At 34.9% G+C, this 15,349-nt stretch overlaps 1 protein-coding gene across 2 annotated transcripts in view; it reads left to right on the forward strand.

Annotated features, from left to right (window-relative positions):
* ASPM (assembly factor for spindle microtubules) overlaps positions 1–15,349 on the forward strand; it is a 64,004-nt gene that overhangs the window by 12,388 nt on the left and 36,267 nt on the right. For both annotated transcript variants that reach the window (XM_028120332.2, XM_088016809.1), the window contains exons 4-16: positions 2,104–2,208; positions 2,611–2,757; positions 3,910–4,155; positions 4,665–4,732; positions 7,207–7,348; positions 7,904–8,034; positions 8,537–8,712; positions 11,199–11,344; positions 11,435–11,520; positions 11,988–12,209; positions 13,818–14,025; positions 14,122–14,267; positions 14,367–14,495. In XM_028120332.2, the coding sequence (XP_027976133.1) occupies positions 2,104–2,208; positions 2,611–2,757; positions 3,910–4,155; positions 4,665–4,732; positions 7,207–7,348; positions 7,904–8,034; positions 8,537–8,712; positions 11,199–11,344; positions 11,435–11,520; positions 11,988–12,209; positions 13,818–14,025; positions 14,122–14,267; positions 14,367–14,495 (1,952 nt within the window). The remainder of the gene's footprint in view (positions 1–2,103; positions 2,209–2,610; positions 2,758–3,909; positions 4,156–4,664; positions 4,733–7,206; positions 7,349–7,903; positions 8,035–8,536; positions 8,713–11,198; positions 11,345–11,434; positions 11,521–11,987; positions 12,210–13,817; positions 14,026–14,121; positions 14,268–14,366; positions 14,496–15,349) is intronic.

Consider the following 15,349-nt stretch of genomic DNA (forward strand, 5'->3'; position numbering starts at 1 on the left):
CATTCTGGCAAACCCATGAGAGCAAAGAAGTCAATTTTCCAAGATACATTTATTCACTATTGATAAGGTGCCTACTGTGTGCTATGCATTGTTCTAGGATTTATGGATACAAGGAAAAAAGGTATAATTCCTGTCTTCAAGCTGCTCTCAGTCCTCTAACTGAGCTATGCCCAGGGAATCATGGAAGCACAGAAAGGGAGGCACTTTACTTGGCCTTTCTGAGTGGTGAGGTGCTGTGAGATGGTCCCATGAAAGCATTCCCACAGAATAAAATGATTCCACGCAGAGGTACCAGCTTCTGTGGTGTTTTGGAATGAGGACTTTTCCCTCTTATTTTTATTTTTAAAATGTTCAAATACAAAGAAACGTATAACCTCATAAATATGTCACAATTTGACTGTGTTCCTTACTTTCACAATTGGCATAGATTTGCAATCCCTGTAAATCAAAACTAAGCAAACTTTTTCTCTAAAGGTCCAGATAATAAATGTTTAGGTTTTGCAGGCCAAATGATCTCTATCACAACTACCGAACCTCCCCCACTATAGAAGGAAAAAGAGCCACAGACAATGTGTAAATGCATAAGTGTGGCTGTGTTCCAATACAGTTTTATTCATGGACACTGAAATTTGAATTTCATGTAATTTTCATGTGTCATAAAATACAATCATTTTGATTTTTTCCCCAATTATTTACAAATGTGAAAACTAATCTTAGTTTGTAGACCATATAAAAATAGGCAATGGGCTGGATTTTTGCCTGTGGGTCATAGTTTGCTCTTTCTGCCTTGTCTTAGCTCTTTGTTTATATTTAGTAGGTGTATCATCTGGTATGATATCTACTTTTGAGAGAGTGAACTGCTATTCTGATATAACCTATATTAACCTATGAACTATATCACTTTGCCACTGTGACTTTTATCGCAGTTTCCTTTGTAGATACCACATGCTGTCTCCCTCAGTCACCTGGGTTAGATACCTGGAAATCCTCTGAAGTTCTCATTCTTTACCACTCACCTAGCCAGTGATTATTAAGGCTTGTAGGTTCTACTATTAAAATAACTCTTCTTTCTAGTTTATCTACACTGCTTCTGTTTTAATTTAAATTCTCATAATAGCTAAGTTGGGCCACTGTGATAGCTTCCTCTTAGTTTTCTAACGCTAGTCTTGACCCCTTTTATTCCATTGGCCACTGTTTTCTAAAATGTAAATGATGGTGTTACTTCCTAGATTTAAATCTTTCATTGGCATACCAGATACATCAAACTGATTAATAGTGCAGGCTCTGGGACTGTACTGCCTAGCTCTGCCACTTACTACCTTGTGTGACTTTGACCAAGTAGCTGAATTGTTCTACGCTCCAGTATCCTAATTATATAAGATATGGATAATAATAGTACACTTCTGAGAGGTTTGCCAGGGTGATTACCTGAGGTATTCTATATTAAAAGACTGTGATAGTGCCTGCAACAAAGTATTCAGACATTAGCCACTATTTTTATTATGATTGAACTCTTTTCTACTTTTTCAACCTCTTCTTCTGTTGTTTTTCTGATAGGTATTTTTTACTCCAGCCACATTGCAGTTCTGTCAACAGGTCACATTCCTCATACCTGATTTCCACTTTAAGAGTCAGCTCGAGTATATCCACATTTAGGAAGGCTGTCCTACCCTTCTAGGTGAAGTTAGCTCTCCCTTTTTGTTCTCATAACTGCTTAAATGTACTTCTCCTTTATGTAGTGTATTATAATTTCTTTTAAACTCTGTACTAGCCTGACAACTTCCAAGGGCTGGGACCATATCTGCAATTCTGCATTCTCAGCACCTAGCACAGAATCTGCAATATATACATACAATAAATGGTGATTGAATGTGAATCATAGCTTCTGCAGACAGAAGATAAAGTGTAGCTTCTGGTCTGTAACTTCCAGATGTAGGTTTTATTGACCACCAAGTTCATAGCATAGTACCAGACACACAGTAGTTATTAAGTATTTGCTAAATGGATGTGATATTGAAGAACTTAAATTCAACTTTAAAACAGTTCATTCATGAAATGTATTTCATTTTTAATGCTATTATTCTGCTTTCTAATTTATTTTAGATTCATTAGTATATAGAACTCCTAATTCTAAAACAAACAAAAGGACCAAACCCATTGTTGCTGTGGCACATTCTACTTTGACCTTCATAAAACCATTAAAAACAGGTAAGTGTTCATTATTTTTTAAGTAACTGAAAAACTGACATGGGATGAAGCATTAACTGCATTTCAAGTAGAAATGAATTGATACTTTTTATTGAATTAAAGCCTTGGAGAATTGTAAATATGTGTATTCAAGTAACAGGATATTTCCTCAGACTTCGGTGAAATTAACTCGTGGTGACTGGATTTTTAAATAACTAGGAGGTACAGTGGTACTTTTTTCCTTCAAACTTTGACTATATTTTATACCTAAAACGTTTTCAACTGTTTTTAGCAAGTGGTGGAAAGGCAAATATTGTTCAGTGTTTTAAAGGTGGTCTTGCTAGTAAAAAATGGTCTTTTGCTATATATTGCATGATAATTTAAAAGAGAATTTCTTACACAATAAACCAACTGTATTCTTAGATATTCCTAGACATCCAATGCCGTTTGCTGCAAAAAACATGTTTTATGATGAACGCTGGAAGGAAAAGCAGGAGCAGGGCTTTACTTGGTGGCTAAATTTTATATTAACTCCTGATGACTTCACTGTAAAAACAAATATTTCTGAAGGTAAACATTAAATTGATGTTTAAATTAAATAATGCTCTTGTTTTAACAGATAGTTCTTAATATGAATTGTCATTTTTAATTATGCATATATATTATAGTAATGGCATGGTTCACTAATTCATTCACATGAATGCTAAAGAATGTGTAGGTGAGAATTTTTAGGGAATTCTTCACTGAAGGTACTAAACTTTGCTTTTTCCTTTTGCTTTCCATTCTTGTTTATCAGCCAGTGCAATTCCAGCATCTCAGGGGAATGAGTTTTATTTTAATATAGATTCAGTCTGAGTTAAAAGTGAAACATGGCTACTAAGAAATCCAATTCAATCTTCACCACATTAATAAAGTATAATGTCCTAGTGAATAAATCTAACAGTCTTCTATGGCAAACATCTCAGTGCATGTTCTGGAAAAGAGGAGACTCAGGTGTAGAACAAGATGGAAACATGCTGTCCTTCAGATATTTGAAGGCTTTTTTCCTGAGAGAGAAGGAAACTTCACTTGTGATACTCTTGCATAGAAATTACAGGTTCAGTTCTACTCAAGCTAAGAAAACATAGTTTCTCCTTTGTTGCAGTGTTCAGAGGCCTGTCTCTATTTGTTAGAGAATACTGTATAGCATGTTTACATTAAAGGGCCCTTTGGCAAGACAATCTCTAAGGCAGCTTTTCTTTTTCTCCAAAAGTAAACACAGCCTGATTTTTAGTTTTCTTCTTGAGAGAAAATATGTTTTATAAAAATTCAAGTTGCATTTCAGAATTTAATTGATTGTTTAAAGTCACATTCTTTAGAGACTTATTTTGTTTTTAGTTTATTAAAAAGGATGGAAACAGAAACTAGTTGGGAGACTATTTCATTAGCATAGGTTAGAGATGATAGTGTGTGAACTTGGGTAATAGTGGTAGAGGTTGTGAGAAGTGATTAGACTTGAGATCCATTTTGCAGGTAGAGCCCCAAGTTGCAATGATAGAATGGCCTAGGGTACTGAGTGAATGGTGACACCCGTATTTTGAGATAGGAAAGAAAAGAGCAAGCTTGGAAGGGGCAGAGAATAGACCCTGTTTTGGCCATCTTAAATTTGCATTTATTGCTGTATTTAAGGACATATGTATATATTGTTTAACCAGAAACATTCTTCCTTTTGTTTTTGCCCAGTAAATGCTGCTACTCTTCTTTTGGGAGTGGAGAGTCAACATAAAATCAGTGTTCTTAGAGCTCCTACAAAAGATGAAATGTCTCTCAGAGCTTATACTGCTCGGTGCAGGCTGAATAGATTACGTCGTGCAGCATGTCGCTTATTTACTTCTGAAAAAATGGTTAAAGCTATTAAGAAGCTTGAAATTGAAATTGAAGCTAGGCGGTTAATTGTTAGAAAAGATAGACACCTCTGGAAAGATGTGGGTAAGAAGATTATAGAAATCTTTATTTATAAAGATTCTTTATATCTAAAGATGTGATTATTTAAATTTTTTAAAGATTTCTTTATTTGAGAGAGAGCATGCGTGTACATGAGTGGGGGGAGGGCCAGAGAGAGAGGAGGAGGGAGAGAGAGAATCCTCAAGCAGACCCCCCACTGAGTGCAGAGCCTGATGCAGGGCTGATCCCAGGACCCTGAAATCATGACCTGAGCAAAAATCGAGTCGGATGTTTAACTGACTGAGCCACCCAGGCACCACTTGAGATTAATTCTTTAAAAATACTCAAGATTTTATATTTCAGAGTCAAATATATACATGATCTGACTTCATTGCCTAAAATCTCATGTACTTTAATATGATCATATATATTTAAGAATGGCATGTATTTAAGTGATTATCCCTATTTTCCACTGATTTCTCTCCATAAAATTTTATTTATTGTCTCTATTTGATTAGTGGTCTGAGCTTACTTGCTTTTCACATGCATTTCAGGAGAACGGCAAAAAGTCCTGAATTGGCTGTTGTCATATAATCCTTTATGGCTACGAATCGGCCTAGAGGTAAGCATACATGCTTCAGTTTTTGAAATTTTATATTTTTTATTATATACTTTTTTTATATATACCTTTAGCAGACTTATTATGTATTTTTAATAGATTTTTTAATAAAATATGGTTTCACTTATAAAGTCATTTTGTTAGCTTAATTGGTCTTTCAGTATAAAATTTAAGGTCCTTTAATAAATGCTTAGTAGGTAATTAGATCTTGCCAGTATATATTGTTGCCGTATCATCACATAGTAATTTTCCTGTTTTCTTAAATATATATAGTTTGGTACTGGATATCATAAGTATTGTAAGCTCCTTTTTGAGCTTTTACAAATGATATCCTTGGCTGTTTTAAATATATTTTCTAATTTAAGCCTCTTCAAATCCCAGTAAGGTATGTTTTGTTATTTCTACTTCACTGACAAAACTGAAGCTTAGATTTTAAGTGACAAGCTTAATGTCAGGATTTGAATCTATACCCATCTGATGCCAGAGCCTAAACTTGTAACCATTTTGATGCAACACTTCTCATAAAAATGTTGTCAAATTTGAGTTTTTCACTTAGTGCATGGTTCAATAATACTTAGAGTTTTAAACTAACTGAATGAAAAAGACATTAGTAGTTGACTATTAAAGGTATGATTCTATTTTAAAAATGCTCTGTTTCCAGTTTTCTTTCATCTTTTACTAGTATACTTTTACATTTTCTTTAGGCTTTTTGCCATTGTTATGTAGGATATTCTATTCTTCAGTTTATTCCAGGTGTTAGAATAGAATGATCTTTGGGACTGAAAGGAACTGTTAACAATAGTTTGGCTTTTATTTATCAAGAAATTGAGGCCCAAAGAGAACAAATGATAAGCTTACTGAGGTCACACAGTTTGATAGTATCATTGCTAAGTTTTCTTATTTCAATTTAGTATGCTTTTTGTTAATTAGAAAATTACGTATCAACTGGCTCTGCTTTCACATGTCAAATAATTCTAGAACCTTAATTGCAGTAGAACCCCTCTATTTGGGCCAAGATAAAAAGCAAGAGAGTTAGTAGAAACTTGTAATGCCTTTTAAAACTTCTGCTTGGGAGTGCCTGTGTGGTTCAGTTGTTTAAGTGTCTGCCTTCGGCTCAGGTCGTGATCTCGGGGTGCTGGGATCGAGTCCCGCCTCAGGCTCCCTGCTCAGCAGAAAGTCCGCTTCTCCCTCTGCCTCTCCCTCCCAGGCTTCTGCTGTCTGTCTCACTTGTCATTCTCTCTTTCCTTCTCTCTCTCTCAAATAAATAAATAAAATCTTTAAAAATAAATAAAAAATAAAACTTCTGCTTAGGTGTAGTATGTGTCGCTTCCATCCATATTCCACTGGCCAGAGCACATTATCTGGCCAAACACAAATGAGGTAGGACTATTATCCTCCCACAAGAGACACAGCAAGTCCATGTCAGTTGGTGGGAATGTATAATCCTTTTAGATGGAAAGGAGGGATGAGTAACTGTGAACACCTTAAGGTTCTGGTGGTGGTCATGACCTTTGAGGATTTTAAGAAAACATCAAAGGCAAAAAAATAAGTAAATAAAGTTTTTCTATTTTGGCATATATTTTCAATGCTTTTATCTCTACGTTTGGTCAATGTAAGGTTATAAAATATAATTTAATATGGTTTTTTTTTCTAATTGCTTTAAAAATCATTAATAATGGGGCACCTGGGTGGCTCAGTCATTAAGCGTCTGCCTTCAGCTCAGGTCATGATCCCAGGGTTCTGGGATCGAGCCCTGCATTGGGCTCCCCGCTTGGTGGGAAGCCTGCTTCTCCCTCTCCCACTCCCCTTGCTTATGTTCCCTCTCTTGGCTGTGTCTCTCTCTGTCAAATAAATAAATAAAATCTTTAAAAAATAATTAATAATAAGCATATTGATGTTAAATTTCATATTTAAATCAATTATGTTATACGCAATCAATGAATCATTGAACACTACATCAAAAACTAATGATGTACTATACGGTGGCTAACTGGTCATGATAAAAAAATTTTTAAAAATCAATTATAAACAGATCTGAACTTAGTAAATTATCATTTTAGATTATTTGCAGATGGGTTTCTACCCATTAACTATTAGAAAACTTATAATATTTAAGTTTCTGTTGTACCTTCATGATATACTTAGTAGAATAATTAAAATTGAATTTGAACAACATGCTTACATTTGATAGTTCTTTAAAGGAAAAAATTAAAATGTAAATATGGTTTGTCAGATGATTTTTAAGAATTTATCTTAGTCCTGAGCGTTTGCCTTTTTTCATCGTACACCATATACACTAAAGAATGCACAAAGCATATAGAGTTTAAAGAGGTTGTTCAGCAAATATCCATGTTATTTCCATACTACTTAGAAAATAGAACATTGCCAAATCCTTAGAAGATTGTAGTTTGCTTTCCCCTTGTTGTATCCTTTTGCTTCTTAAAGGTCACATAGTCTTGACTTTAATTTCTTTTCAGACAATTTTTGGAGAACTCCTGTCTTTGGAAGACAACAGTGATGTCATGGGGTTGGCTTTGTTTATTCTGAACCGCCTACTTTGGAATCCTGATATAGCCGCTGAGTATAGACACCCCACCGTTCCTCATCTATATAGGGATGGTGAGTAGTTCTGCCTCCACTGCATTCTTTCCACACTGTGCATAAATGGCTTCTTCTTATTCTTTCTGGTCTCTGTTTAAAGTTTACCTTCGTAGAGATGCCAGTATAAATATTCTCCCTTTCTTTACACCCATCACTCCCCATCACTTCCTCCATCACTATAATTATTTTTACCTTTTTGTTGTCTCTACCCACCTTCTCCTCACAAGTAGGCTGTAAGCCCTGTGGAGGTCATATTTCTTTTAGCTTGTTACTATAAATGTGGCATCTAGGATGCCACTGGCATAGAGTAGGTGCTCGTTAAAAATTTGTTGCATGAGACAGACTAAATCACTGGATACTCTGTGTCTGTGCTTCCTCCTCCATGAGCTGGAAATATTAGAAACATGCAGTTTTATGAGTATTACATGAATTCATATATTTAAAACACTAAGAAAGTCACATAGTGTTCTATTTGTGCTTATTATTACTTTTCTTTATTAGTATGTTATATTTTAAGGTGAAACTTTTCTTTCACAGATTAACTTGCTATGCTTTTTTGTACTTTTACTTAAGGTCATGAAGAAGCTTTGTCTAAGTTTACATTGAAAAAGTTATTGCTGTTGGTTTGTTTCCTTGATTATGCCAAAATATCCAAACTTATTGATCATGACCCTTGTCTCTTCTGTAAAGATGCTGAATTCAAGGTATAGTTCTTATTTTCTCTTTTATATTTCACATTTAAGACTTTTACTTGTTTTTATTGTATATTTTCTCTTTAAAAACTTCTAAGTTTCCCAAAGAAGAGTACTCTGGAATGGAATAGGATAGGAATACCTATCTAGTCCATTTTATTAGTAGTTCTAATCCTGCCTAACTTATTGGTTGACCTTTCACCAGCACACAACCCTATTAAGTTTTGTTGATTTGAGAACTCTGAGGAATTAACCGGAGGGGAAATTTCTTTCCTAATTTAGCATATTATCAAATGAATTCTAATTTTTGGAGTCTGTTATTAATTATGAGCAATTTTTTAAAAGGCCTTAAATTGGAAATAGATGTACATTATTACCATATGATATGAAACTGACTTTTGTTATGCTACCATTAATTTTACCTCATTTCTGTACGCACAGGATAAGAATTTGTTGTTATTGTAAACAAAATTATAATCTTGGGATTTAATACCTGCAACTTGTTTCTCCACAGACTAGTAAAAACATCCTTCTGGCTTTTTCACGAGACTTCCTAAGCGGTGAAGGTGACCTTTCCCGTCACCTTAGCTTATTGGGATTACCTGTTAACCATGTTCAGACACCATTTGATGAATTTGATTTTGCTGTTACAAATCTTGCTGTAGACTTGCAATGTGGGGTGCGTCTTGTGTAAGTATAAGAAATAGAAATATTTTACTTAATGGAATAGACTAAAATTTTCTGGAAAACACTTTTTTTCTGTATTTACATAGTCTTTCTTGCTCTTTCTTTTTTAATTATTAAATTAATTTTAGAGAGAGAGAGAGTTGGGGGAGGGATCGAGGGAGAGAGAGAATCCTCATGCAGACTCTGATGAGCACAGAGCCCAATATGGGGCTCAGTCCCACAACCCTGAGATCATGAAATGAGCCAAAATCAAGAGCTGGACACTTAACCAACTGAACCACTCAGGTGCCCCCTCTCTCTTGCTCTTTCATGTGATGCAATAAATTTTTTTTAGCGTAAAAAAGATTGGAATAAGTATCTGCAACACTTTTATAAAATGGTGTCAATTTTAGGTCCAGAAACCTTGTCTCCTATGCACATTTTTTTTTCATGCTGACAGTGACAAGGGTCTGTGAGTAGTGACCAGTGATGCCCCAGAATAGAAGTTGGGACAAGCATGGGACTAATTAAAATTCAAACATTTAAGTAACACATTATGTTGACAGGGTTTCATAAGTACTGTTATTACTTGGAACCAATTCTAGTAGTATTATTAACCTTGTTTTACACATGAGAAGTAACAGTTTTATACCAAGTTTTATACCATGGTATTGGGACATAAATTCAGGATGTCTGGCTTCAAATCATATAATATTTCTCAGTAACAAACTAAAATCCTCAAAATTGGCTTTTGTATGAGTCCAGTGAATTACCAGTTCCTGCTTTGGAAGGAGTGAGCATGAGCACAGTACTGCAGTTGGCCTTTTCAGGATATCTGCGTGGGGGACATTTGTCTTGTTTCTAGGAAACTCTCCAGTTTATATTACATTTGACATTTGTGAGGAAGGGATCTCTGGATCTTTATGAATCCCCAGTTCTTCAAAAACAACATACATGGCACTTGCTTCCTTCTAAATTAAATTTCCATGAACATTCTTTTCTGATTATATGTTCTCACAACAAGGTAATAGTCTTTTGAACCTTACACTAACTATTTCTCACTTGAGCAGTTTCCATATAGGCTAGAGCATTTGCTGAAAATGTTTCATATGTTATTTTTATATTTGTTTAATTTGTTCATTTCATAAATCCAAACCACTACATCTGTTTTCTGGCCAATAGGAATTCACATTTTTAGACTTTCTCCACTTTCCAAGGGGGGGCAGTGATTGGTTTTATGTTCAGTGCTATTTTCCACAATGGAAGACATTTTTTAGGCTTTTAGGCTAGTTACTAAGGATTTAGCAGTGTTGGATGCTGATGCTTTTTAGTTGGTCAGGAATTCTAACTCGTTAAGAGACTTGATTTTGCATACTAGATTTCTACTTACTTCAGTGTCAGCAAAATGATCATGGATCTTCAAGGTCATTTGAGAATGCTTGAGAATGGTTAATCCACTAATGCCATTGATAACGGGTTGGTCTACTGTTGCAGAAATACTTCATATGTCAATTGGGTGGTTAGCTTGGGATGATCTGAAGTGACTTTCTAACCTTTAGAGATTATGGTTATATAAACAGTTCTGCCAAATTTTAGTTCTGTAAACAATTCTGCCAAATTTTACCTGTCTACAATAATCCATTGGGGCTCACTTTTTCTGTAGAAATATCGATTATTGTCTAGTAGATAAAATACTAGTGACCTAGATGATATTAGGGGTTTGAATTTAAGTTGTAGTATATATGTCTTTTTAAGGTAGGTGCTCAAATATTTTTACAATAATCTGGTACAGATATAACAGAATGGCTTTTGAATCTGTTAAATCTGAGTTTTAGTTCGTATTATTAACTGTGTGACTGTTAGTAACTGTGTGACTATAGGCGGTTTACTAAATTTCTCTGGGCTTTGGTTTCTTCATCTGCAAAAAAAAAATGGGATAATAATGCCTGATTGTGGGACTTGCTATGAGGACTAAAATAAGAAAAGAAAGTACTTGCTTGGTGTGTAGAATACAGTAGCCCCTTCATAAACATACTTTCTCCCTTCCTTTCCTTTTCTTTTTTCCTATAGAACTCTGTTAATTTGTTCATGTGTGCATTTGTGTATGTCTCATCTTTTTTTCTTACATTCTCTTCATAGACCTCAAACCGCAGGCTTAAAATGAAAAATGACTTATTTGCCAATTATGGAGCAACAGTTTTCAGTTAGTTTTTTGGGATCTTTTTCACCTAAAATCCTTTAAATTAGGGGATTTATGTGGGTGATAACTGTATTTAAACAAAGTTCATCTTGCATTTTTTGTTTGTTTTTTAAAGGAAAGTTAAGTTTATTTCTTCACATGATAAGGACAATCATACATTGACAGATCCTTACTGTCTCAGTGTGGGGAGGGTAAAGGCAGGATATTTATGATATTTTGGGGTCTGGTTTGAGCCCCACCTTTTGATGCAGGGAGCTTTTCATATATGTTTTTATATGCCAGTGTCATCTGAAAATTCCTTTATTGTTAGGCGAATCATGGAACTTCTCACACGGGACTGGAATCTCTCAAAGAAACTCAGGATTCCTGCAATAAGTCGTCTTCAAAAGATGCACAATGTTGACATTGTTCTTCAGATTCTTAGATCACAAGGAATTCAATTAAATGATGAGCATGGTAAAAATTGAGTAAAGATAAAACTTTTTCTTCTCAGCAAAAATTGATATGTATGTATATTGTGCTAACAGATTGTCTTTTCATTTACAGGAAATACAATCCTATCTAAGGATATTGTGGATAGGCACAGAGAAAAAACTCTTGCATTACTTTGGAAAATAGCATTTGCTTTTCAGGTAATATACATTTGGTAAATTTTACACTTCTTATCAAATTTTAGTATTAATTTATAAAAGCATTTTTCATCAAATAGACTAACAATAACTGTTCTTACTGAGGTTTATTCTGTCCCAGGAACTGGGGCAATTGCTTTATATATATTCCAATTTAATCTTCACAACACCCCTATAAGGTAGGTGTTATCACTGCTTCATAGGTAAGGAAACTGAAGCTAGAAGTTATAGCATTGATAGGAAGCAGCAATGAGATTAGAACCCAGGCTTGTGTGACCCCAAATCTTACACATGACACACTATACATTAGCCACTATGCATTCTATCACTTCTGCATAAACTATGTTTGCCTTTAAAAAAAAAAAAAGAAGAAGAAGAAGAAGACAGCAATGACAGTGACTAATTTCTATGGGTTAAAAATGATATATGAAAAACATAAAGATAATTATCCTTTTTTGTGTGTGTTTCAGGTGGATATTTCCCTTAATTTAGATCAGTTAAAAGAAGAAATCGACTTTTTAAAACACACACAGAGTATGAAGAAAACAATGTCTGCACGATCATGCCATTCTGATGCTATTATCAATAAGAAAAAAGACAAAAGAAATAGTGGTTCCTTTGAACAATATAGTGAAAGCATAAAGCTGTTGATGGAGTGGGTAAATGCTGTTTGTGCTTTCTATAATAAAAAAGTAAGTTTCTTTGTTTTTGTTTTAGCTCACTATCTCTTAAGTACATTTTGGTTAAAGTCAAACTTTATTCATAAAATATTTTATTGCATTGCTTAAATAATGTAGTTTATATATAAGCAAACTTTTCCTCAAATGAGTGAGGGTGTTTTCACATACTGTATTTTTTTTTAATTTTTTTATTGTTATGTTAATCACCATATCTTACATCATTAGTTTTTGGTGCAGTGTTCCATGATTCATTGTTTGTTCATAACACCCAGTGCTCCATGCAGAATGTGCCCTCCTCAATACCCATCACCAGGCTAACCCATCCCCCTACCCCCCTCCCCTCTAGAACCCTCAGTTTGTTTTTCAGAGTCCATCATCTCTCATGGTTCGTCTCCCCCTCTGACATACTCCCCTTTTCTTCCTCTCCTGTTATCTTCTTCTTTTTCTTTTTTCTTAAAATATGTTGCGTTATTTGTTTCAGAAGTACAGAACTGTGATTCAACAGTCTTGCACAATTCACAGCGCTCACCGTAGCACATACCCTCCCCAATGTCTATCACCCAGCCACCCCATCCCTCCCACCCCCAACCACTCCAGTAACACTCAGTTTGTTTCCTGAGATTAAGAATTCCTCATATCAGTGAGGTCATCACATACTGTATTTTATCTAATCTGTCAACAATTGTAGAATGCACAATCTTTTTATGTATTACTAAGAAAGAAAAAATGCCCTAGTCAGGAGTCTCAATAGGAGACATTTGTATAGAATGGGGCACCTAAGGATCACACCCTTATCTGAAAGGTAAATGCAAATAAACTCACCATGCAGAAGGGGACAATAGAGAACCTGACCACTGGGTACAAGGAGGAGAAAAAAATCTAAGTTGAGTGTTTTGTAATCATTTGTTTGATTGATACTGTATTTCTTTATGAAGTGTACCTTTAAATGTAAATATGTGAAAATGAATAAAATATCTGGTAGAGAATATGAAGCCAGAAAAATGATAAGAGTACATGTTACTAAATATAGTAAACTGTTAACACCTTGAACAATATTGTTAGTAGAAAATTTGTCAGATATATGGATAATCTTCTACGTTTTGACTAAATACCAGAGAGCTACTGAAGGCTCTAGGGGAGAATGTGTTCAATACCTTTTCTCTTAACTTCTGGTGTTGCTGGCAGTCCTTGGCATTCCTTGGCTTATAGATACTTTACTCCAGTCTCTGCCTCTGTCCTCACATAACATCTTCCTGTGTGTCTGTCTCTGTGTCTCTCTCCACATAAGGATACCACACATTGGATTAGAATGAATCTACCCTACTCCACTGTAAAAATTAAACCTGTAATGGCCCTATATCCAAATAATGTGATATTTTGAGGTTCTAGGAAGGACATGAATTTTTTGAGAGACCCTATTTCTCCTAGCACAATAATCAAATTCTGTTTTTGAAAGTATTTTATAATTGAGAATTGGCTATAAATATGGTGTTATCCTAGGTGCTATTAGCCACTAATGTGATTTTCATAGCTATTAAAAGGAAATATGGACTACAAAACCACTAATATCCATATTACTGTCTAAATACAGTTAATCATTTTTCTGCAATTTCCAATCAGGTGGAGAATTTTACAGTGTCTTTCTCAGATGGCCGTGTGTTATGTTACCTGATCCATCACTACCATCCTTACTACATGCCTTTTGATGCTATATGTCAGCGTACTACTCAAACCGTAGAATGCACACAAACTGGTTCGGTGGTGTTAAATTCATCATCTGAATCTGATGGAAGTTCTCTGGATTTGTCTCTCAGAGCATTTGATCATGGTTAGTCCCTTTTGCCTGATTAACTTTTCAAGTGTTTTCTTTGTCACATCAGATTTTTGACTGGAGCTGTCTAATCTCTTTTTTTTACTTACATAGTAGAAAACACTTCAGAACTATACAAAGAACTTCTAGAAAATGAAAAGAAAAATTTTCAATTGGTTAGGTCTGCAGTTAGAGACCTTGGTGGAATACCTGCTATGATTAATCATTCAGATATGTCCAATACAATTCCTGACGAAAAGGTAAGAGTTTCTCAACTAATAACAAGAGTCTCAGAAGGTGACAGTAAGATGTGTATTCTCTGTCAAACTTCTGTTTTCATCTCTTCTGTTTTCTCTTAGGTGGTTATCACTTATTTGTCATTTCTTTGTGCAAGGCTTTTGGATCTTTGTAAAGAAGCAAGAGCTGCTAGACTTATACAGACAACTTGGAGAAAATACAAACTAAAAACAGATCTAAAATGCCAACAGGTACTCCCCCAAAATGAAAACACTACAATGTGAATTGTACTTCACAAAATACCAGTTGATTGATTCCCGATGTGATTTTTACATTTTACTGATGTATGAAGTTATTGACATAATTTTAATAATTGTGTGTGTTTTGAGTTACGGATGGGTATTTCTCCCTAACTCCTGATGTTTCTTCCTTCACTGGGTGTGGCTTCAGCCACTGTGCCCTCGCTTGCTCTACGGAAAGTAGAGTAACTTACCCCCTTTGTAAATTTGTAAAAATGAACTGAGGATACCTGACTCAGCTCTTTTCTTCTTCGTGGAACCTATCTCTGGGAGCAGTTTTCCATGAATTTTTCATGGGGTGTTCTGGAAGGCTTGACCTTGCTGCTGGAGTGCCCCTTGAGTCTGGGTGTCAGTGTCTGATTTTGCAGTTCAGTTAGCCAGCTCATTTTATCTGTCATGAAACTGTTTTCCAGTGTATCCTTTATTAGTTTAAATGTGGAATTTGGTTTCTGTTGTTTTATTTCTCAAAATGTTTGGGACCTGGGCACAGGGATAGTGATGTTATTTTTTCGTTTCCTTTTGTGACCCCAACAGTACAAAATTTTACGTTACTGTAAGCTTTTTTTTTAATTCTGAGAAAAATGCAATTTTTAACCATCTGTGAAATGGTCTCCTTGATCAAGTTGAACAAACTATTCTAACGCTTTTTTCTCCCTACCCCTATAATGATCCTATATTCACTTATTTGGAAAATCAAACAAAATAAGCATCCAGGCTTGATAAATTTATCAGATATTTCAGAAATACTTTCCACCTTATACTCCTCCTCAGTTTTGAGTTACTGTGCATTTATGATAATGTTCTTA

The sequence above is a fragment of the Eumetopias jubatus genome, unplaced genomic scaffold (genome assembly GCF_037043125.1).
Source record: "Eumetopias jubatus isolate StellerSeaLion01/CBP00866 unplaced genomic scaffold, mEumJub1_p1.0 scaffold_12, whole genome shotgun sequence".
Classification (NCBI taxonomy): Eukaryota; Metazoa; Chordata; class Mammalia; order Carnivora; family Otariidae; genus Eumetopias; species Eumetopias jubatus.